This window comes from Eretmochelys imbricata, chromosome 10 (assembly GCF_965152235.1).
Source record: "Eretmochelys imbricata isolate rEreImb1 chromosome 10, rEreImb1.hap1, whole genome shotgun sequence".
Classification (NCBI taxonomy): Eukaryota; Metazoa; Chordata; order Testudines; family Cheloniidae; genus Eretmochelys; species Eretmochelys imbricata.
Genome location: NC_135581.1, coordinates 41,671,438 through 41,696,639, shown reverse-complemented (window position 1 = coordinate 41,696,639; position 25,202 = coordinate 41,671,438). Strand labels below are relative to the sequence as shown.

General features: G+C 46.1%; 1 protein-coding gene across 2 annotated transcripts in view; it reads right to left on the bottom strand.

Moving 5' to 3' along the window:
• HCN4 (hyperpolarization activated cyclic nucleotide gated potassium channel 4) overlaps nucleotides 1–24,944 on the bottom strand; it is a 162,430-nt gene extending 137,486 nt beyond the window's left edge. For both annotated transcript variants that reach the window (XM_077828629.1, XM_077828630.1), the window contains exon 1: nucleotides 24,310–24,944. In XM_077828629.1, the coding sequence (XP_077684755.1) occupies nucleotides 24,310–24,944 (635 nt within the window). The remainder of the gene's footprint in view (nucleotides 1–24,309) is intronic.
• Nucleotides 24,945–25,202: the final 258 nt, after the last annotated feature.

Genomic DNA, 25,202 nt, shown 5'->3' with positions numbered 1-25,202 from the left:
GATGGGAGGAGTCAGAGGAGGCAACAAGCAGTCTGTCTCCCCTCCTTTTCCAGCAGGAAGGAATAATTTGACCCTAAATGGCAGGTCTTTTTCCCCTAAGAACACCAGGCCTAATGCTCAGCTACAACCAATCAGCATAGCTCCCTGAAGCCAACGCAGCAATGCCAATTCACACCAGCTGAGGAAACGGTCCACCATCCCTACAGGACAACTCAGCTTATATCGTGAGAGCTAAAGCTGCCTCTGGAGTGTGGGGCACAGGTCATTTACTTGTCTGAACTAGAGTAAATCTGCATATCTGCAAATTAAAGTTTTTAAACCATGATTTGAAGACTTCAGTACCTCAGCCAGAGGCTATCAGGCCACTACAGGAGTGGGTGGACGACATGCAGGAGGTCAGACAAGATGATCACAATGGTCCCTTCTTTCCTTAAAGTCTATGACTCTTTCAGACAGGCTTCATCACATAGCGCCAGCCTGGAGACACCTCGGTGTTGGGGCGGGGGGGGGGGGGGGGCCGGAGAAAGGGGCACGGCAAAGGGAAAAGAATTAGTAGGGGAAGCAAAAGTGGATGGGAACCTGGGAGGCAGTGACCATGAGATGGTCGAGTTCAGGATCCTGACACAATGTAGAAAGGAGAGCAGCAGAATACGGACCCTGGACTTCAGAAAAGCAGACTTTGACTCCCTCAGGGAACTGATGGGCAGGATCCCCTGGGAGAATAACATGAGGGGGAAAGGAGTCCAGGAGAGCTGGCTGTATTTTAAAGAATCCTTATTGCGGTTACAGGGACAAACCATCCTGATGTGTAGAAAGAATAGTAAATATGGCAGGCGACCAGCTTGGCTTAACAGTGAAATCCTTACCGATCTTAAACACAAAAAAGAAGCTTACAAGAAGTAGAAGATTGGACAAATGACCAGGGAAGAGTATAAAAATATTGATCAGGCATGCAGGAGTGAAATCAGGAAGGCCAAATCACACCTGGAGTTGCAGCTAGCAAGAGATGTTAAAAGTAACAAGAAGGGTTTCTTCAGGTATGTTAGCAACAAGAAGAAAGTCAAGGAAAGTGTGGGCCCCTTACTAAATGGGGGAGACAACCTAAAGACAGAGGATGTGGAAAAAGCTAATATACTCAATGCTTTTTTTGCCTCTGTCTTCACGAACAAGGTCAGCTTCCAGACTACTGAACTGGGCAGCAAAGTATGTGGAGGAAGTGACCAACCCTCTGTGGAGAAAGAAGTGGTTCAGAACTATTTAGAAAAGCTGGACGAGCACAAGTCCATGGGGCTGGATGCACTGCATCCGAGAGTGCTAAAGGAGTTGGTGGATGTGGTTGCAGAGCCATTGGCCATTATCTTTGAAAACTCATGGAGGTCGGGGGAAGTCCCGGACGACTGGAAAAAGGCTAATGTAGTGCCCATCTTTTAAAAAGAGAAGAAGGAGGATCCTGGGAACTACAGGCCAGTCAGCCTGACCTCAGTCCCTGGAAAAATCATGGAGCAGGTCCTCAAGGAATCAATTCTGAAGCACTTCGAGGAGAGGAAAGTGATCAGGAACAGTCAGCATGGATTCACCAAGGGCAAGTCATGCCTGACTAATCTAATTGCCTTCTATGACAAGATAACTGGCTCTGTGGATGAGGGAAAAGCGGTGGACGTGTTGTTCCTTGACTTTAGCAAAGCTTTTGACACAGTCTCCCACAGGATTCTTGCCAGAAAGTTAAAGAAGTATGGGCTGGATGAATGGACTATAAGGTGGATAGAAAGTTGGCTAGATTGTCGGGCTCAACGGGTACTGATCAATGGCTCCATGTCTAGTTGGCAGCCGGTATCAAGTGGAGTGCCCCAAGGGTCGGTCCTCGGGCCGGTTTTGTTCAATATCTTCATAAATGATCTGGAGGATGGTGTGGATTGCACCCTCAGCAAGTTTGCAGATGACACTCAACTGGGAGGAGTGGTAGATACACTGGAGGGTAGGGATAGGATACAGAGGGCCCTAGACAAATTAGAGAATTGGGCCAAAATAAATCTGATGAGGTTCAACAAGGACAAGTGCAGAGTCCTGCACTTAGGACGGAAGAATCCCATGCACCGCTACAGACTAGGGACCGAATGGCTAGGCAGCAGTTCGGCAGAAAAGGACGTAGGGGTTACAGTGCACGAGAAACTGGATATGAGTCAACAGTGTGCCCTTGTTGCCAAGAAAACCAATGGCATTTTGGGATGTATAAGTAGTGGCATTGCCAGCAGGTCGAGAGACGTGATCGTTCCCCTCTATTCGACATTGGTGAGGCCTCATCTGGAGTACTGTGTCCCACACTACAAGAAGGATGTGGAAAAATTGGAAAGAGTCCAGCGAAGGGCAACAAAAATGATTAGGGGCCTGGAACACATGACTTCTGAGGAGAGGCTGAGGGAACTGGGATTGTTTAGTCTGTGGAAGAGAAGAATGAGGGGGAATTTGATAGCTGCTTTCAACTACCTGAAAGGGGGTTCCAAAGAGGATGGATCTAGACTGTTCTCAGTGGTACCAGATGACAGAACAAGGAGTAATGGTCTCAAGTTGCAGTGGGGGAGGTTTAGGTTGGATATTAGGAAAAACTTTTTCACGAAGAGGGTGGTGAAAGACTGGAATGCGTTACCTAGGGAGGTGATGGAATCTCCTTCCTTAGAAGTTTTTAAGGTCAGGCTTGACAAAGCCCTGGCTGGCATGATTTAGTTGGGGATTGATCTTGCTTTGAGCAGGGGGTTGGATTAGATGGCCTCCTGAGGTCCCTTCCAACCCTGATATTCTATGATTCTATGAAAAGTGATCCAGTGACTATGTGAGGTTTCAGTTCTAAGTCTCGAAGATTCCCCAGCTCTTTATGCCAGTGTCTTGCTTGCACTGAGTAACAGACTGGGCAGGAGCTCCAGGCACGCTGGAGAAGATAAAGGCTGCTGAGATCTCTGGACTAGTCAGGTATCCACTAGCTCAGAGTCAAGAGAGTGAGTCATATTTTTAAATGCAGCAATTAAGAAAAAAGCTGCAATTGTTTTCGGTCTCAGCAGAGAAAGATTGTGCTAGGTTAGGGCTATACTTATTTACATGCATCTTCTTTCCCCTCTTCACACTGGACACATTTAATTCCATTATAATACCTGGATCAGAGAGAGCTTGCATCCAGTGATATCAAAGCCGTTTGCCAAAGGGGGCTACCCACATTTTGCAGATGAAGGAACTGAGGCACACAGAATAAGTCATTTGCTCAAAGTCCCACCCAGCAAGGCAGCAGCAGAACTGAGCACAGAACAAGGTCTCCTGCCTCCTAGCCCAGTGTCCCGGCACTCACTGGGAGACAGAGTGATGTTCACATAACCGCCTCACTTCCTTTGCTTAGGCTCTGTTGTCTCCCACTTGCACTTCACCCATGCAGGGAACTGGAAACTCCAAGAGGTCGCTTTTACAGACTCTTCCATCTCATGGAGGCAGCTTACCCCAGCCCTCCCACCCTCATGGAATGACCAGGCCCCACATGGGGCAGTTCCATCTGCAAGGAGCCTCTGGGTCTCCCAACCCTCTGCAGGTCTCTGTGAGCCCCTCTGTTTCCCTGACTCCTCCATAGCAAGTGTTTCTGCTTTAGATAGAAAGTAGAGGGAGGCTCAAGGGCAGCAGGAGTTTTGGATGGGAGGAGCAGGATTAAGAAACCAGCAGCTCCCCATGGCAATTCATGGTGTCTTGTAATGCCATAAAAAGAGCTCTGCAGAAGCAGCAGGAAGAGTCTATTCTTTGAACTGCTAGCAAGCCTCCTGTTGCCTAACTGGCCTACTGTGTATTAATATCACGGACATTGTACCCTGGGACATCACAGGCTAAAACCTGGAAAGTGTTTTTATTAAATAAAACATGTTAGAGAGGAGCCAGGCAGCAAAGCTTTGATCCACACCTCAGCAGTGCTGTGGTCCCACCACTCACTTTAGGCCCATCTCGAGGGGTATGCCAGGGAGTGGGCTTAAATACAACATCAGCAATACAGAGCGTCAAACATCTCATGTGAGTAGCCACCCTCTCCGAGATAGAATAATCATTGCCCAACACTGATCTTTCCTTTCCTGCCCAGTCAGGTCAATGGGAGTTTGCACAACCCAACAAATAATGCAGGGTCCCCTTGATTTTGAGAAGTGTTACAGTAATATTGCAAAACATTGTACCTTGCTGTCATACTACTGCTACTGTAGAATACTGGAGTACTTCTAGCATAGGTACCCATCAATGTAGCCTCTGGCTACTATTATAAGAACTCACATAGATACTGCCTCTAAATAAGGGTTGGTCTTTGAGGGCCTGATTTCACACTATTTAAGACAATGAGAGCATTGCCATTGGCTTCTGTGGGAGTAATACTCGGTCACAAACCATTCCTTTGATTAACTGTTCTTGGAAATGTAGAATTAATTAAGAATTCAGCTCAGCAATGAGAAGTAAATATATTTTTAAAATGATCAACCTGCCAGAAACAAGTTCTGAAATATATTCAGATGGAGGCATCCCAGTTTCTTCATTACAGATTTTTGCCTGTTTTCCATCTAAAACATAAAGGACATCCCAGGAGACTGGTAGGACAAACTGGTGATCAAGGCACTAAACAGTCTGGGAACTCAGGAGACCTGGGTTCATTTCCTGATTATGCCACAGAGTCTCTGTGTGACCGCTAGCAAGTCATGTAATCTTCCTTGTATCAGTTCCCCATCTGTAAAATGGGAATACTACCTCTCTACCTAATATGAGCATAACAAATGTAAACCCATAAACATTTGGGAGGTGCTCAAGTAGAATCGTGATAGAGGCTATGTAAGTGACTAGACTCACGGATAGAGGAATTCTTACATCAGAGTTACAATGGAAGATTCTACCAGCTGTTTAAAACAAATCTACCAGTCTCCCTTAGAATCATAGAATATCAGGGTTGGAAGGGACCTCAGGAGGTCATCTAGTCCAACCCCCTGCTCAAAGCAGGACCAATCCCCAATTAAATCATCCCAGCCAGGGCTTTGTCAAGCCTGTCCTTAAAAACTTCTAAGGAAGGAGATTCTACCACCTCCCTAGGTAACGCATTCCAGTGTTTCACCACCCTCCTAGTGAAAAGGTTTTTCCTAATATCCAACCTAAACCTCCCCCACTGCAATTTGAGACCATTACTCCTTGTCCTGTCCTCTTCTACCACTGAGAATAGTCTAGAACCATCCTCCCTGGAACCACCTCTCAGGTAGTTGAAAGCAGCTATCAAATCCCCCCTCATTCTTCTCTTCTGCAGACTAAACAATCCCAGTTCTCTCAGCCTCTCCTCAGAAGTCATGTGTTCCAGACCCCTAATCATTTTTGTTACCCTTCGCTGGACTCTCTTCAATTTATCCACATCCTTCTTCTAGTGTGGGGCCCAAAACTGGACACAGTACTCCAGATGAGGCCTCACCAATGCCGAATAGAGGGGGACAATCACGTCCCTCGATCTGCTCGCTATGCCCCTACTTATACACCCCAAAATGCCATTGGCCTTCTTGGCAACAAGGGCACACTGCTGACTCATATCCAGCTTCTCGTCCACTGTCACCCCTAGGTCCTTTTCCGCAGAACTGCTGCCTAGCCATTTGGTCCCAAGTCTGTAGCGGTGCATTGGGTTCTTCCGTCCTAAGTGCAGGACTCTGCACTTATCCTTATTGAACCTCATCAGATTTCTTTTGGCCCAATCCTCCAATTTGTCTAGGTCCCTCTGTATCCTATCCCTGTCCTCCAGCGTATCTACCACTCCTCCCTTCTTAACACTCTCCAAGGTATTCATTGCCAAGGCCAAGGTTTTGAAAAATGACTAGTAATTTTGGGTTCCCACCTTGAGAAACTTTAAAGTGGCCTGATGATTGCAAAGTGCTGAAAGCACCCACCCTATGAGAGTCAGGCCCTTTAAGGCTCCCCAAAACTGAGGATCCAAAACAGGATCCAAAACAGCTGAAGTGCATTCCGAACTATGAAGAACTAAAGCCCTTTGGTCTCCTTATCACCAGATTTTAACTGGCTTTTTATTAAAAGCAAACAATCTCTTTAAAGCTTTTTGATGTACATCGACCATGATTATTCCACCATCCGTCATGAGTAATTCAAACACAGGTATCTATATTAATGAACTACAATTACTAATAGAACAGAATTGACGTCTATCTTTGGTTATTGAGATCTGAACTGTTTGTCTTGCTCTCCCCCTTTAACACTCAGATCCTACCGCAAACACCACATACATGTTAATTAAAGGTGTGTTTTAAATTTACCCGATGCCTGTTCGGAATTAGTCCCTGGGAACTGTGCACCCCTCACAAATAACCCAATTGTACTTGATGACATGCAAAGTATCTGAAAACAAAAGAAAAGAGCAAGATAGTGACTATAAGCCACTGCCTAGGTTGGGACATGTGTAGGTGGGAATGTAGGTGGGCGCTGCAGCCTGGCAGCTGCTCTCAGGGGCACTGTTTATGAGGCAGGCCCAATGGCTCCAGGATCATGGGCTGGAAATGCCCATCTCACCCTGCAACAGGCAGTAGCATCCTGTCTAATGTGTTAGTCCTGCTCTGGGCCAGGCACTGGCACAATTAATCCTCTTTTCTGTTATCCAGTCCTTGGGCAAGGACCGGGACTATGCCTGACCAATGCACAGGTGGGCCAAAAGGGAGCAGGAGGAGAACAAAGATATTTTGCTCAAGGCTAAACACAACCTATCCAGTCATGTTTATGGCCTCAGATCAGTAACAAAAAAACCCATGTGCAGTCTTGAAAATTACAACCACGAGAGATTTCCCCAGACTTTAAAGTTACAACCACATTTATATTTTAAAAGAAAATATCAGAAAACAGGTTTTTCCTTTTTCTGTCAATGCCCAGGGGTAAGTCCATTCCCTGCCCTGTTTTAAGTAGCTGTGATGGCAGCTAAAAAAGCACAGATCCCTGAACTCAGGGAAGCAAAGGAGGAGCTGGATCCTTAAATACTTCACTGTCTAAAACGTTTGGTAGTTTTTAATTCTACACACGTGGGGACCAATCCCCACTCCCAGTGATTTCAATGGGAGAAGGAAAAAAACTTAACTGCTTCCCTTGACTTGACGAGGTGATTTCCAGGATATTGCTTTTAATTTTTTATTGCTCTATTCACTGCACTTAAGAAAGCTCCGGTAGGAGGCAGGATCTAGGACCTGATCCCTTTCTACCTAATTGTGTCCACCTGGGCTAACATTGGCACAACACAGTCCAAATGACTTGCACTCACTGGTATGCTGAAGTGCTCAGAGAGGATTTTTAGAGGAAGGATGGTCCAGTGGTTTGGCCACTAACCTGGGAGACCCAGGTTCAATTCTCTGCTCTTCTAGGCTTCTGTAACCCTGGGAAGTCACACCATCTTCTGTGCTTCAGTTTCCCCATCTGTAAAATAAGGATAACTGCCCTGCTTCTCAGGAGAGTTGTGAGGATATAGGCAGATAGATCCTCTGATAGTTATTCGGGCTAAGTTGAGGAGACAGCCCATTTTTGCAAACCTTCTCCTCTCATGCTGGTGTAAATCAGAAGACCCTCCTCTGAAGCTCATGAAGTCAGCGAGAGAAGCATCAGGACAAAAAGGTTCTGACAGTTCAGCATCCAAACCAAATCCCAACTCTTCGCAGCTGAGCCATCGGTAGATGGAACCTTTACTCTGTGCTCAGAAACAAGGGGACAGTCCTTCCTGGGAAGCTTAGAAGAGCAGGGAGTGAATTAGCTCCCTTCCTCACAGACTTGTGCAGGAGAACTTCCTCAGAACCCTCTCAACCTGCTTAGACAATTAACTCCTGGGTTCAGGAGCCAACCCACCACAGACAGCACTGATTCATACCACAGCCTCTTCATGGGCTAAGGGGAGAAAACGCCATGCCCCCTAAAGGTCCCCATCCTAGTGGGGTGAAGAAGGAATTTTGGCAGGGACCCTGTGGGGTTTTCACCTTCCTCCGCAGCATAAAGTGCAGTTCACTTGCTGGGATCATCTGGGCATGTCTTACCTAATTGATTCCCTGTCTCTGCAGGGGCCATGGATGTTGATGGCACCCCAGTCTCTCCTCTTCTCTACCCGTAGCACACAGTAAATTAGTCACCTGAGGACTTTCATCCAACTAGAGTCGTTGGGCTCAGCGTAGGAGTAAGTGGGTGAAAATGTATAGCCTGTGTTATGCAGGTGGTCAGGCTGGATGATCTAATGCTCCTTTCTGGACTTAGCCTCTATGAAATTGCAGTGGAACCCTGCAGTCGGATTCCACATGTAACAAACATTAACAAGCACATGTATATACCACTATGGCATGGCAAAAGCAGGACTCGGGCATTGCTCTAGATCAGTGATTCTCAAACTTTTGTACTGGTGACCCCTTTCACACAGCAAGCCTCTGAGTGTGACCCCCCCCCCTTATAAATTAAGAACACTTTTTTATATATTTAACACCATTATAATTCCTGGATGCAAAGCAGGGTTTGGGGTGGAGGCTGGCAGCTTGAGACCCCCCATGTAATAACCTTGTGACCCCGTGTGGGGTCCTGACCCCCAGTTTGAGAACCCCTGCTCTAGATACAGCAGTGATAAGTATCTAAACTAGAAAGATCAGCCCCAGACAAACACAGTGGGTGAAATACATTTCTGGTGTAATGTCCCTGACTTTAGTGGCATTACACCAAGGAATCTGGCACCATATATCCATTCAAATAAAAATAGTTTGAAAGAAAAGACACCTTCCCTTTGTATATCCATGAGGATCCCAGAGTACAGTACAAACTACATGTACTGGAGTAATTTCACCCAGCACTGGCATGAAGCTAACTCTGGGATGAAATGCAACAGCTGTTAAGCAATGCACAGCAACCCCCACAGAATGTTTCAGGGCAGGATATGAACAGAAATACTGTATGCTATTGAAGCTGTAGTGGAATTACTCCAGATGGAATTTGGCTAAGAGACCAACTCTTTCAAAAACTGCTGTGGATCTTAAATAATCAGGGGTGGCCTGTATGTCTGTGCTACAAAGTTGGATGAATAATGCAAACCAAAATAGTTTATTTGATTAATGGCGCCTCTCACCTTTTCCACAAACTGTTCAGGAGCAAATAACTTTCTCAGCTTGCTGCGACTAGGTTTGTGAAGAATTCTCACTCATACACACTCTGTCACTCAGCTGTGAGAATTCAAGATTTGAAATTCAAGATTCAAGCCATTTTGATTGGCTTATAAGTCACATGGTATGATAGTGTTCCATGATTGGATCACGACCCCTCAAATCAAATTTCAGGTGTGAAGAATAACAAATTTCCACAAACATTCATTTAACATTCACTCTTTTAGTGAACAGTCCCACCAGTGAACTAATTCACTAGGACACTCATGAATGAATGCAGAAAAACCACCCCTAACGCTAGTCAAGGAGAATTTGAATGAACGATTAGGGAACATTTCCCGCCACTCTTATCCAGCATGCCTTGGTATATCTCATTCAGGAGACGAAGAAGAACTGCTGACCTGATATTGCTTGGGAAAGTAGATTTCTGCCAATTACACTGGAGAAATTGTTTAAGAACACTCATCCTTAGGAAAACAATACCCCTGTAAAGGCTGCCAAGGTCAGAGCCTGTGCGGGTCACCTTCCAGAGGTCTGGAAGCACAGATGACTTTTCTCAAGCTCTCTGAAAGTTTTGTATTCATGGATAGAGGTTATATGTCTCCTTCACTCCTTAGTGATGAATCAGCTACCTGTACCTCTACTGCCCATTTCCCGTTCACCTACATGCACTCTAACCTTCAGTACAGCTTGAGCTATTCTTGGGGTTGAGAGACTGGGTTTTGGAGAAGCTCCACTGCAATCTCTAGTGTGCCCACTGACTGTGGGAGGAGACAGGCACTGGTTGGACATCCGAGCTCTTACCATGTGGAGCTGGGGTTGAGAATCACCATGCTCTGATAGCAGGAGAAGTGTTGTTCCCAGTACAGAAGCTTGACAAAGCCTCTGCTTTGTGCTTCTCACATCCCCATCACTCACGAGGCAGTGTCTTATTATTAGCTTCACCCCCGATTTTATGTATTAATTTCCAAAGAAGAGTCATTCACACACATAACACATCCGCCCCCATGCCAGAATGCTTAGACAGACATAAAGCCATACAGCAGCCAGCTGTGTGGGGTGGGCACAGCTTGCATTAGCTTATGTTGAAGCTAAGCCTTAATTCTACAAAGCTGAAGATACTGGATGTGCGCACAGGTCTGCTGACTGTCTGCGGATCTCAGCGCAGGCCAGATGATGTCAAGGCAAATCCTCCGCTGCCTGCAGTGCAAATTTCACTGCACGGCTCCACTTGTGGCAGAGTTTCCAGAACCCTGTTCAAATACTCAGTGGCCCACACCATACACAAACCTGCCAGTGCCATTGCTGCGGTACCAGTGGATCACAGAGCCAGCTTAACCTCCCCTGCTTGGAAGGCTGCCCCTCCTGTTCAGTGCAGTGGGATGGGTGGTCACAGAAGCCTCATGGATAGTAACAAGGAGGAATTCACCTCATTCAAGTGGTGGGTCACAGACAGGCAGGAGAGGAGGGATATCATGGGTACAGAGAGATTTGGCAGGGGGCGTTCATAGTGAAAGAACTAGATGGAGCCCCCGCACATTACTTTGCATAGGGCCTTGTGAATCCTAAAGACCAGACCTTTTCAAACACAGAGTCAGTGTTCAGCCTACAGACACCCCCATACTTGGATTTTCTTTTAAGCATGTGTCATTGGTTCAGGCTGCCTTGTTCCAGCTCTCAAGCATGGAACAAGCACCTCAGCTACTCTCTGACCTGAGCTTAATCAGGACTGACTTTGTCCGAAGCACATTCACGTTTGAGCTGAAAGCCCAGCATCACAACAGATCATTCAAAAGGTTATTCCATAGGAGATTATACCAGGTGATGTTTTCCAAGCCTGCCACATCCCAAAAAGGCCAGATCGCATAACCCTGGGGCTGGGCCTTCCATTGGGTCACATTTACTGTAACCAAGAGGCTGCGATTCCACAAGCAGAGGGTGTTCCATGTTGTGGCATACATTGCGCACAAGGGAAAGGCACGGCATTATTTTATTTTGGAAGCATCCCCAATCCTTCCCAAGGTGCTGCACCTGACCACTGAAAAGAGAGAATTCCTCTAGCCGCTTTCCCTGCCAATGCAGGATTAGTCCCTATGGCACATTTACTGATTGTCTGTCTAATCTAGCTTTAAAAACGTGCCAAGCAATGTAGAATCATAGAAGTTATTCTTGGATTCTGTTTTTCAGATTCGGTGCTGGTCAAATTTGTCTCATTAAGGTAAGGACAAAGGAACCAATTCTCTAGAAATCAGCCAGCAGCATGGAGATCCATTCAGGCCTGTGCCATTAACAGGCTAAGGGGTATATCCCACATCTTCAAAGACAAAAGACATAAATTCTTCCAAGATTTCTCTGTAAACCCTTGGACTGCTGTAGATCACACATACCGTATGTACCAATGGATCCCAGAGCAGGTAAGTCTATTTTTCCCTTCTTTAGCACCTTCCATCTGAGGGTAGTAAAGAGCTTTACAAAAGGTTAAGCCTCGCAACCACTCTCCTGGTCACTGAGTATTATTAGCCACGATATACAGCTGGAGAAAGAGTGACTTTCTCCAGTCACAAAGAATGCCCTGCTCCAGGTGACAATGAATTTATGACAGAGTCAAGTACAGAACCCAGATCTCCCACTGACAGGTAGATAATGCTTCCTCTCCAGAGACTACTGATCCTTCAGTTACACTGGGAGACACACAATGACTTTGAAGGGGTTACTCCAGGTTTGCACTAGTGCAAGTGAGAAAAGAATATGGCCACAGATTATACTGAGCCCTTCCTCTCTCTACAACTCATTAAAGACTGTGGATGGAGGGTACCCGACTCCCTCCTCATTGACACCAGTGTAAATCACTACAGTCAGTGCAGTTACAACACTGGAAAAAGCGATATAAGCAAGCAGGTGGTGGAAATCAAATCTTGGGAATCAGTGCTTAGTGAAGGGTTTTCTCTATGTGAAGAGACAGCATGGAGCCAGCTGTCAGTATCCAGCCTGTTATCATTCCGTCTGTTGGGAGAGCCAGTCCAAACCTTGACAGTGTCTGCAAAGTGTCCCCCCGTGCTGCTTCTGTGTCTAATGCAACATCTGGTTCTTTGCAGAGCTCTAATACCTCCATTATCGGCTCCTGCATTCTCTCATCCTGCACCCCTAGGGTTTGGCACCTTCCTTGCAATCTCTTCACTAACATAACAGCGGAGATTGAATTCTCAGAATGAGCCAGTGGATAAATAGGGGCCTCAACACCCTGCCCACCCACCCACCCCTTGCCATCACTGCACTCTGTTTCTTTGCAGACAAGACATTGCGCTGGGCAACAGTGATACTAGTGCTGTGGGGAGTGAGTGCCTGGCTATGAAATCACGTGTGATGTGATGGGTGGAAGTAAGAGACTTATTAATATGGAGTCCCCAAGTCTTCAGAATGCAGCTCTTATCTCCTTCACAAGCTCTGGAGTGCTGATAACTTTGCAAGAGATTTTTTTCTCCCTCAACAAATCTATAAATACTTCACCAGGTTTCCCATCCCCCAAATGTGCAGGGGGCATAAATGTCTGTCAAATTACAGCAACGTTAGAGCAGCTCTGAGTAGAAAGGAGAGCTACAAGGTACCAAGTGCAAGGAAGGGGAGGTACTCATTGCCAGTAAAGCCAGCACTTGTGCAATCACAGAAACCAGACCCACAGCTGTGAAAGAGGAGAGGGGAAGCTCTTGCACCTTTCACTGCCCAGAGGCAGTTGGCAACCTGCAGAACCTCTCCTGCTTCTAAGCTCCTTAACAATAGATGCATAAACACAGGCAACCTGTCCCTCCAAAGTGGCAAAGATTTAAATCAACAGTTAGCATGTTTGGAAGAAGCACCACAAATGAGATTAACTCATGTGCCTCACTGGGGCTTGGTTGGGACCCTATCATATCAGATTGATGGTCCCTTGAGCTGACCTTGGAATTCCCCACTGGATCATCATCTGCCTCTCTCTTATTGACACATCCTTCCATTGCTGTATGCGGTATCCTAATAGGAGCAACTGTCTGGTTTTATTACATTCTGGTGCTAATGCCAAGCACAGGATGGCCACAATTGACATGAATATACTGCAGGGGGCAAATATACTGCATTTGTAAAGGGACTTCAAAGAAATGAAGCATTAAGCATTAGCTAGGGTCAAGCTCAGAAAAGGGCCACCAGAATGGCACCTTGTTAGTGCCTGGCAAGCACTTGCTCCCTCCTCTATGTTCTCAACATCCTAACCACTTGGTCTGCTGACCAAAAAAACAACAATACATTTTAGTGCTGTCAGCACTGCAGAGCCCATACATCTGTGCAGAGCAAAGCTGCATTCTATTCTGCCTCATGCATCACCAGCAAAATTGGCCACCTAAATGAGGATTCCAGAATATTTCCTACTGCCTGTCATAGACGAGGCAGAGAAAAGGCAGCTTTGATTTGGAGGCACTAGGATGAGCTTTCAATGTTGCTAGTTAGGAAAATCTTGTTCTGACTTACAAGCTAAGCCATTTAATAGAGAAAGGGTATGAGACGTGCTTAGACACTATGGTGATGGACATGAATGCCTAGAGAGAGGAACTGAGATGTCATTACATAAAACATCTCTTAAAATGGCTTAAAGCAGAGTCGACTCTTCTGACAGATGCTCAGTAGCCTTGCTATATCCCAGTATCACGAGGGGCGTGGCACCAAAAAGGTGATAATATTACAGATCAGGAAAGAGATTTTCACAGGCACAAAGGACAGTTCAGCACTGAAAAGCAATGGGAGTTGGGCATCTGATTCCCCTTTCCATCTTTGAAAATCTTCTCCATAGCCTCATGTTGTATAAAAGCTGCACCCTTCCTACTGTACAATCACACAAGGGACCAGACTGGAACACGGTTATACAGGCCCTCTGTGCAGCCATCATTCATTTAGCTCTGTGGGTTGAATCTCAAGTTCCAACAAGCCAGTTCCCGGAGTTACCTTTCACTTACGCTCATCTGTGGGAAGAGATATACAAGGAAATGGGTACTTTAATGTTCTCAAAGGAGGAAAAGGATTTGGCACCTTTATTTCTGAGTGACATTCATCTGCAAGTAAAATAATTTAACAGCTTGTTAGAGTGCCAATTAGAACCAACAATGATTTGATTGACCTGTAACTGCCTTGGCATTAACATGTCTTTAAAAATGAGAGAGAGAGAGAGAAATGCATGATGTGGGAAAGAGGAGAGCTCTGATATGATGGTCCCAAGAGCAGTCTGAGTAATTCTGTGGCTTAGCTAATAAGTTACTGATAAGAAACAAACACAAATGTCAGTAGTTTCAAACTAAAATGATGCTGATCTCCAGAAAGACAGCATTCTGGTTTCTGTATTCTGAAAGCATTCTGATGCGATATTATTTACTTTATTGCACCACATACTATTGTATAATGCAAAACAATGTATACTATTATACAGTGTATACTATTGTATAATGCAAAACACCTGCACAGCAGAGCCCTGCCTGTTTATAACACTGAAAATACTTACATGTATTCGCAAAAAGAAAAGGAGTACTTGTGGCACCTTAGAGACTAACCAATTTGTGAGCATGAGCCATGCTCAAATAAATTGGTTAGTCTCTAAGGTGCCACAAGTACTCCTTTTCTTTTTGCGAATACAGACTAACACGGCTGGTACTCTGAAACTTACATGTATATTTTTCTATGTGCTCACCAGTAATACTTTTATAAAACACACTTTCCCACCCCCAAAAACAAACTTGTTTCATCCTAGCAAAATGAAGATTTCACTTCTATAGACATGTGTAATCTGGAGGGTTTACGTTTTGAGATTATTTGGATCCAGCAATCAAGAAGTAGAAGGGTTTATCTAAAAATTGGTCTTTATAAAAAGAATTCCACTTTTAGGTCGGTGTAGGGGGGAGAAAAGGGGACTGCCATTCCTTGGGCAAAGGGATTGGGAGTGGGAGAGGGAAATGGGAGGTGGGGAAACCGAGAACCAGTAGATGAAGGGGGGAGACTGAGATGAGATGAGGAGCTGTGGGAAAGGGGGAGACTGGGACCAGCTGGGCAAGGAGGTTGGGATTGAGAAAAGTGGGAAGGAGGGGGCGGGGAGTGGAGACGGCTCTGACAAGGAGCTAAAAAGTGGGGCGGGGGACTGGGACTTGCTGGGCAAAGAGACTGAGGCCTTGTCTACACTGGCACTTTACAACACTGCAACTTTCTCACTCAGGAGTGTGAAAAAACATCCCCTTGAGCGCTGCAAGTTTCAGTGCTGTAAAGTGCCAGTGTAGACAGTGCACCAGCGCTGGGAGCCTTGCTCCCAGTGCAGGTAGCTACTCCCCTCATGGAGGTGGGTTTTTTACAGCACTGGGAGAGCTCTTTCCCAGTGCTGGTGCTGGGACTACACAGCCACATTAAAGCGCTGCCGCAGCAGCATTTTAACGTTGCTAGTGAAGACATGCCCTGAGTCAAGGAGCCGGGATGGAACAATGACGACACAGATTGGATGAAGAACCTGCAGAGGGAGATTGGGACTGGGAGCCAGTGGGCCTGGGGACCGTGAGCAGAGGGGACATTGGTGGAGACTAGGGTAAAAGAGATAGATTAGATAAGGAGTTAGAGGGAGGGGAACTGGGTAAGGAAAATTGGAACAAAGATATGGTGGGGAGAACTAAGGATAGAGAGGCGGGGACTGGGAGTGCAGGGGAGACTCAAACTGGGTGCCCAGAGGCATAAGACTAGGCCTTGTTGGGCAAAGAGATTGAGACAAGAAGTCTGAGGAGGGGAGACTGGAACTGTCTAGGATGGGGTGGGAAAGAGATAGGACTGACACAGGGACCAGTTAGAGGGGGAAACTTAGGGAAAATGAGCATAAGAGTGCATGCCCATCAGAGCACACACACACACCAGCCTAGAATGGAACTCAAGATTCCTGAGTCTCATCATTCCCCTGTTGTCACCAAATAGCAGTGAAAACCATAGTGTGTGTCTCATGCCCTTTTAGTGCTGGTCTACATAGATACCCTGGCTACTGCTGCTCTCTTTCACTCTGTTAGCTCAAGTGGCAGAGGTCTGTGTGGCAGATCTAAAGGTGCCAACCCTACTAATGATCTGCATGTGTGCTATTATGATGCTAAGTGATGGAATTTCTGTGTTTTTAAAAAAACAAACTTAAAAACTAGGAAATGACACACACAAAACTATTTTAAAAGAATGTTATTAAGGTTGCAAAATCAAGCACTCAAATGACAGGAAATGCCCAAATTAAGATTGCCTGTACAACCTTAACTCAACCTCCTTGTATATACGCATTGTGATATAGTAATTACAAGAGCATATGCTATTTTTCCCACATGACTCCTGCCTCACTCAGTGCACAGGATCAATCCACTATAGGAATGAATGATGACTGTGTAATGAAACAAGAGTACTTGTGGCACCTTAGAGACTAACAAATTTATTTGAGTATAAGCTTTCGTGAGCTACAGCTCACTTTATTTGAGCATAAGCTTTTGTGAGCTACAGCTTACAGCTCACTTCATTGGAGAAGTGAGCTGTAGCTCACGAAAGCTTATGCTCAAATAAATTTGTTAGTCTCTAAGTGCCACAAGTCCTCCTGTTCTTTTTGTGGATACAGACTAACACGGCTGCTACTCTGAAACCTGTGTAATGAAGGAGACTGTTGTCAGTAAGACCCCTGCCCCATTTGCTGCAGAAGTTGGAAGGTGTGTGACGAATTAGACAGGAGACTGCAGGAAGAGAAAGGATGGTCTCACCATTAAGCAGCAGAATGCTGCTCTGAAATGCTAGCATTTCCTATTTAAGGCTTGAATTTTCAGCCTCCGTAACATTCTTTCAACATACACTGGTGTTTTGTTGTTGTATAATACATAATCACGGCAGTATTCTATGGCTCCACCTGAGGTACTCAGACCCCTGGGGGTACACAGAGGTCTTCCAGGGGGTACATCAACTCATCTAGATATTTGTCTAGTTTTACAACCAGCGAAGTCAGTACAAACTAAAATTTCGTACAATGACTTGTTTATACTGCCCTATATACTATACACTGAAAGGTAAGTACAATATATATATTACATTCCAGTTGATTTATTTTATAATTATATGGTACAAATGAGAAAGTAAGCAATTTTTCAGTAATAGTGTGTGTAGTAATAGCGTAGTATAATAATAGTGAAGCCTTTCAAATTACTTAAATACTTTTGTATTTTTAGGTCTGGTTTTGTAAGCAAGTAGTTTTTATGTGAGGTGAAACTTAGAGGTATGCAAGACAAATCAGACTCTTAAAGAGGGTAAAGTACTCTGGAAGGGTTGAGAGCCACTGTTCTATGGTAATAGTCCAAATCTTGCTCTGTCATTATGGTAATAAGCTGCAGGGTTTGATTCATAGAGGCACTACTTTCTTTAAATGGTGCTTGTTCTAGTACCTGAACACTCCTCATAAACAAATGCACTTATCACCACAACACCCTTTTAAGGCAGGGAGCTACTATCCCATTTTATAGATGGAGAACTAAGGCACAGACAAATTAAGTGATTTGTACAAGGGCACACACAGAGTCAGAGGCAGGAATAGAACCCCTGAATCTAGACTAGCCAACTATAAGACTGGGCTTCCTCTCTTGGAACCTGAGCCAAAACTCCCTGAAGTCAGGAAGAGCCTTTCCAATTACTTCAACAGGATTTGGATTAGGCCCTTGTGTGACAGATGTTGCAACCCCATGCAATATCTCTGGGACCATGCTGCTTTAAGCGTATAATGTACCACTGGGGGACAGGGATTGTTATCACAGCTCCTCCACGAACAACAAAAAGTGCGGGATGATACAGGTGAATCAGTTAGGTTATAAACACCTCCAGAGGGGTATCGTTTCCTTGGGTGGGGGTGTGGCATAGATTGGTTCAACTGGGTTTTCCAGAGACCAACAGACAAAGAAAGGGCTTTTGATATAAAAAGGCCAGGTTTAAACGGATGCAGGGCCTGCTTTCTGATCCAGCAAACAGGGCCTTCTGTCCAAGGGGGCGGAGCAGAACCATTGCAGAAGTGTTGGAAAGATTTTGGATTACTAGGGCCCCATAAGACTCCTGGGTGACTCCTGGTATGTGTTTAAATCCATTTATTGTTTTTATATGTTTTCTCTGTAATGCTTTTACCTGAAGAATGTGCTTGCTTAGAAAGAGCTGGGTGGTAACTTGTGCCTGTCAGTAAAAACAGTGTCATACTCAAAGAGAAAGCAACACACAGGGCTGGCCTTTAAGCAGATTGGCTTGCTGGGGATATTTCAATGGATGGCAGGGAGCTGTGTGGCCTTAAAAATCCCCCATCAGAAGGGAGTGGGTCAAGAGTCCCTGTCCAGAGATCAGTGACAGCAGAAATCTGAGATATGACTGGGCACTCCTGGGCTAGATAGGGGGAGGAGGTGGAATACAGATGCAGTTTCCCTGAACCATTCCTACTAAATGCCCTAGAGCAGTGCTTCTCAAGCTATCTGATGTGGGGGACTGGCAATTTTTTTTTCCAATGTGTGCACAGACCGGCATCCGATGGCTCAAGGACCGGCACCAGTCCGCGGATCACCACTTTGAGTAGCACTGCCCTAGAGTACTACTCTCATGGAATTCAATGGGAAGTTTTGCCTCAGTAAGGATGGCAGGACGGGGGTCAGTGAAACCATTTCACAATTAGCAATGTAGCACCAGTTTTAACCCAAGCATAATCAGTTTGAAAATAAGAAAAGAGACTCCAGTGTTTGAACCACCTGTGTTTAACCTGTGTCTTTGACTGTCCATTTTTACTGACAGACAAAACTTTTTCTACCTCTCACTTTAAACAGAAGTCTCACCCAATTTGCATTCTGAGAGACATTGAAACAATGTGCAGCTTCCATTCCACTTCACTAACAGTAGCAAGCAATTCACAGGATCAGAGTTCACTATGGTGGGTGGTCTCAGAACATGGGCAGAAATAAAATGATGCAGAGAGGTAGCACTCAGAGCCATTTTACAGCAGTAGGTAATGAGCATACCATTGCTGATTCAGAACAGGAATGACAATAACTGCCTGATGAACTGACATAGGCAGTGGGTATCGCTGTACATGTTGCAAATGGTTTTTCATCTTAGCAAAACAATTAGTAAAAAGATAAGCAGGGAAAGATCCACTAGTGGATAAGCACAGATCCACTAGTGCCCCATAGAGTCCTTCACAAATCAATAAGTCTATTCAAACCCAGTCATGAGCCTTGTGTTTCTCATCCCCTAGTTGGGCCCAGACAACCAGGTTTAGTGTGTACTACTGTGGGCAGTTCTATTGATTCCACAGTAGAAAGAACTACGCCTGATAGTGTCTGGGGGATTAGGGCCACATTCAGGAATGAAAACAACTGTGTTCCTTAAGAGTTCCTGATGCTCGTACATTTCACCTGACATTTTTTGCGGCTCAGTTCACTCTAAAAAGCAGCATGCTACACCCACTTTGCAAGCAGTTCCTGATCACAGAGAGAGCAGATATCCCCAATATCCTCTACTCGAACACAAATAAAAACCTATCGTTTGCCTATTATTTTATCTTAAACAAATTGTACTGGATCAATGCTTCCTCCAAGTTAGAAATTATGAATCTATTTATCTAGCCACTGAAAAAGCTTTCAAAGTTTCACATAAATCTTGATTTAGGAAACATACATTGAATCTGCACTGATGTGCAATCAACCATGAATGCAAATAAACTCTGGTAACTAATACATAGGTATGCTTCACAGTGTAACAGCAATTTCTAATAGAAAGTATATTGGTTAAATCACTTTTTAAGTGCTTCTAGAATTAGCCCATTCACTAGTCACCATACTTAGGGCATTGGAGTTGATTTTGGTAGAGGTCATTCAGTTTCTTTCCCTCTTGCAAAGGACTAGAAGCTGGGATCAATGGAACATTAATCCGTATTAACTCATTTTACTGTTGGAGGAGTCATAGATTTGCCATTGAATTAACCATATTAGGTGTAAAACGGATTCTTTAATGACAATCTATGATGAAAGCATCTGTTGTGCCACTGTGACAGGAACTGCCCTCATGCCATTGTAAATCAGGAGTACCTCCAGTGAAGCAAGTGGAATTACACCAACGTAAGTCAGGTCAGAATCAGGCCCAATAGTAGTGACTCGACATACTGAGGCATCCAGCCCACAGGTTTACATCCCCAGCTGTCTAATGCAACAGCAATGAGTTTCCAGATCTCTGTCTTGCAGGTGCAAGAGCTACTCTCAACAGTGAAACTGATTACTCCACAGAGGCAGGAAACAAGATCTGGGGCCTGATTCTCCATTGCCCTAGAACTTGTGTAGTCATTACAAAATATCAGAGGGGTCGCTGTGTTAGTCTGTATCCACAAAAACAACGAGGAATCCAGTGGCACCTTAAAGGCTAACAGATTTATTTGGGCATAAGCTTTCGTGGGTAAAAAAACCCCATGGGTTGAACCCAAATAAATCTGTTAGTCTTTAACTCCTCCTTGTCATTACAAAGTGTTCCCCTAGCACTTTGGAGACAATGCAGTTACAAGGCAACAGAGAATACTGTCCTAACAGCATGGAATCTGTACCTGCCTTTGATTAGGAGCAGTCAGTATTGCACTGAGTAATTTGCAATGGAGGAAGTAAAGTCCTTTGGCTGAAGGATATCTAGCGCTTGGAAGTACTTTGATAATACCTGCTATTTGTTGCAATCTGCTGCATTTCAGAGGCCAAAAAATTGTCATCCATAAAAGGGAGAACTAAGTTGCCCCCAAGAAGGATGCTTCAGCACCAAAATCAGGGAAAATTTGCCCCCTTCAGTTCAAACACTGAATCATAGAATCACAGAATATCAGGGTTGGAAGGGACCTCAGGAGGTCATCTAGTCCAAGCCCCTGCTCAAAGCAGGACCGATCCCCAATTAAATCAACCCAGGGCTTTGTCAAGCCTGACCTTAAAAACTTCTAAGGAAGGAGATTCCACCACCTCCCTAGGTAACGCATTCCAGTCTTTCACCACCCTCTTAGTGAAAAAGTTTTTCCTAATATCCAACCTAAATCTCCCCCACTGCAACTTGAGACCATTACTCCTTGTTCTGTCATCTGCTACCACTGAGAACAGTCTAGAGCCATCCTCTTTGGAACCCCCTTTCAGGTAGTTGAAAGCAGCTATCAAATCCCCCCTCATTCTTCTCTTCCACAGACTAAACAATCCCAGTTCCCTCAGCCTCTCCTCATAAGTCATGTGCTCCAACCCCCTAATCATTTTTGTTGCCCTCCACTGGACTCTTTCCAATTTTTCCACATCCTTCTTGTAGTGTGGGACACAGTACTCCAGATGAGGCCTCACCAGTGTCAAATAGAGGGGAACGATCACGTCCCTCGATCTGCTGGCAATGCCCCTACTTATACATCCCAAAATGCCATTGGCCTTCCTGGCAACAAGGGCACACTGTTGACTCATATCCAGCTTCTCGTCCACTGTGAGCCCTAGGTCCTTTTCTGCCAAACTGCTGCCTAGCCATTCGGTCCCTAGTCTGTAGCGGTGCACTGGATTCTTCCGTCCTAAGTGCAGGACTCTGCACTTGTTCTTGATGAACCTCATCAGATTTCTTTTAGCCCAATCTTCCAATTTGTCTAGGTCCCTCTGTATCCTACCCCTACACTCCAGCGTATCTACCCCTCTTCCCAGTTTAGTGTCATCTGCAAACTTGCTGAGCCACGGTCAGTATTATCAGGGAAGTCTACACAGTTCCTTTCAGTGGCAGTCATCTTCATAGGGATATTCTCAAGGGACCTAGAAGCAGGGAAAGGGAGAAAACAGTGGGGGGAAGACAGGCAATGGCCATAGACTACAGTATCGTCTCCCCTTCTCTTCATCCCCTTCACTAACATCCATTGTACAACCAATGCTGCTGTCCCATCTGTGGCAGGCCCAGTACGGACTGTGGGGAGAAAGCTTATATTGTGTGCCAGGCTACTAGCATAAGGTTAGAAGGGAACACAAAGCAGCAGCTGATCATCTTAACTGGAATTTAAAACCAAGAGTGCCTTGCACCTGAGGACAATATCCAGCCAGAGCTATCATCTCTGCACAAACACAAGGCTACATCAGGCAAGGACTTAATTATTAATACTAACAAATCACACACATGCATGTGACTAAGAGACCTACTGCATGTTACAGACTTGGCCTGATCATTTGGTCTGGGTGTGTCTAACTTGCCTGCATGTTTTATTCCTGTGTGTGATACGGTGAATGGCCATATATTGCAGCACCTCAGAAATAAAAACTTACCTCATAATGTGTTGCTCTATTTTAATCAGTCAGTGTTGGCTAATTTAGCAATTCTAGCCAAATAGGAACATCTCACCTTGTATGAGAGGCGCATTGGCTACTATTACAAACATCTCTGTACTGGAGTTTGACAGTCTGGTTCTATGCTGAAAAATTAGCCCTAAAGAAAGAAGGGGAGAATGAATTCACAGTATGAGTGAAACGTGCAAACTCTAGGCTACTTTTGGATGGAGTCCGCTCAGATAGCCAATGCACTAAGAACCAAACAAACCCTTTAAGATGCTATATGCAAGAGAACAGTTCTCTAGAATAACCTAAGAGGACACAGAGGTTTGGTTCGGTTTTACATCCAGGCAGAGGCAGATAAGACAAAGATCTGTAGACAAGGCCACATAATTATTGTTTTTCAAGCCAACCCCTCACATTCTACTGTGTTTGTGAGACATCTTTTTAAACCCTTTTCAATCAGTGCATGAAGGAGATTATACATGCAAGGACTAAATATGATGATGTGACTATTGGAAACCCTTACGTGCTGGGTCAGCAGTGCATTTGGGGCTTCAATGCATGGATTTAATTGACAGTGCAGTCTTTCAGATTAAAAAAAAACCCTATTATTGTGTGTTAATTCAAGAAATATAAATTAATCTGATCACTGGCAGGTGTGGACCCTTTAAATGTGTGAACTGATTTTTAAATCTCTAAAACATAGTTTCAGGAGCTTTTTATTGGTAAGAAATCAACACTTCGCCTCCCCTGTAACTATCTCCCTGACCCCATCCTAGGAGATAATGCTGTGCTGGACAATTTGCAGTGTGCATTTTGTGATATGTATTTGTATGGAGAGCTTCCACTGAATTTTTATGTAGTGTATAAGCCTGTTGTAATTAAAGTCGAAGCAATAAACCTTGGACATTGCTTGCACTATGTACTTCCTTACTGACTGCAGTACTTTACATATTGCACCGAGGAACACTTGCCTGTACAGTAGCCATCCGTTCACCCCAAAATACCCAAACACTGTGACAGAGAGCATTAAAGAAATTGGATCTACTGCTTACAAGTTAATTCTCTCATTAACCCACAATGAAAGATTGCCACTTAAGTGAAAGTGAGAACAGTTTTGTAGCAAAACCAGGCTGGCTAACCCCATTCAAATTAGTTCTACAAACAGGATCTATATATGCAACAAAAAAAAGTCTTAACCATTCTTTGAAGGACTAGGATTCTGCTTAATGAATGGCGCTATCCCTTGTACATACAAATGCCTGGCAAGTAGTGCTGCAGTAAGTAGCCCTATGGAGCAGCAGCAACATCCTTACTCCACTCTTGGAGGGTGGGAGAATAACGATCTAGGGATCAACAGCAAACAGCGAAGCTAGCACATGAACAAAAGAGACCCGAGGGGTGGAAGTGGAGAGGCAGGAGCAGTTTAACATGCTACAGGCAGCAACTAACCACAGTTGTGTATCGGATGGAGGGCAGGTTCCCAGTTACGCTGGACTGTGGAGTGGCCCTTAACGCAGGTGGAAGCTGATGATACATTTGACAATATAGTCAAAAATAAGATGGAGGGAGGTGAAAGTTTTGCTTAAACTCAGCGGAGTAGGAGAGCGGGTTTGCATTGGGGCTGCTCAGCAACAACTGTGTCCTCTAGCTCCAGCGACAGGGAAACTAACCAGAAAAGTTCCCTCCGCGCGGGGGCTCTGGGCTGGGAGGGGCACAGCAGGCGGTGCGGGAGCGGGGGGATTCTGGACTGGCAGGAGGCAACACGCGGGGGGTGGGGGGTGCACGGCTGGTGGAGGGGCTCTGGGCTGGCGGGGTCTCAGTACCTGAAGTCGCTGTAGGGGTGGATGATCCAGAACCCGGCGGACTTGACCCGCTGCTGCTCCCGCTCCACCGCCTTCTGGCTGCCGAACATCCTCAGCGAGAACTTGTTGACCCCCGGCTGGAGCATGGCCCCGAACTGGCGCTGCATGAAGCCTGCCTGGCCCAGCCGCAGCTCCTCGTCCGGGGTGATCTGGTCGCCCCCCGCCCCGCCTTCCACTTTGATGGAGGCGGAGGCGGGCAGGGCCTGCGGCTCCGGCGGGGGGGACCGGGCGGGGGCCGGCGGGAGCTCGGGCTCCCCCCCGCCCTGGGGGCTCCGCTCCTCGCCGGGGGAGGCCGCCTCCCCCTCGCCCCCGATGAGCCGCCTGCCCTCGGCCGCGTCGTGCAGGTGCCGGCTGGCCAGCGAGGACAGGCTGCCGCGGAAGCGCCGGCAGTCCCCGTTGGTGCTGCTCTTGGCGCCCGGCTCCGGGCCGGCGTCTCCCCGGGTGCCCCCAGCCGCGGGCAGCGGCTTGAGGCGGATGCTCCGCCTGCGGGTGTCCTTGTCGCCGTCTCCCTCCTCATCCATGATCGACGCCTTGGCCCCGCCGGGCTGGGGCAGGCTGTAGAACCGCTTGCGCATGGCGGGGGGCAGCTTATCCATGGCGGCTGCTCCGCCCCGGGGCCCCGGCCTCCCGCACCCCAGCTCACCGGGCAGGGGGGGCCGGTGGCAGGCGTGTCATCTCCTCGCCGGAGCGTGCCAGCCACTGGCTCTGCATCAGGCTCAGCTCCGCGTCCGCAACAGGGGACAGCAGCCCCGTCCCGCTTCAGCTCCTTGCTGCCTACTCCCCGCGGGGCGGGGTCACTGCAATCGCGGGCCGCCCGGAGCCCCGCCGCCGGGCAAGTCTAGGTCCGAGCCGCA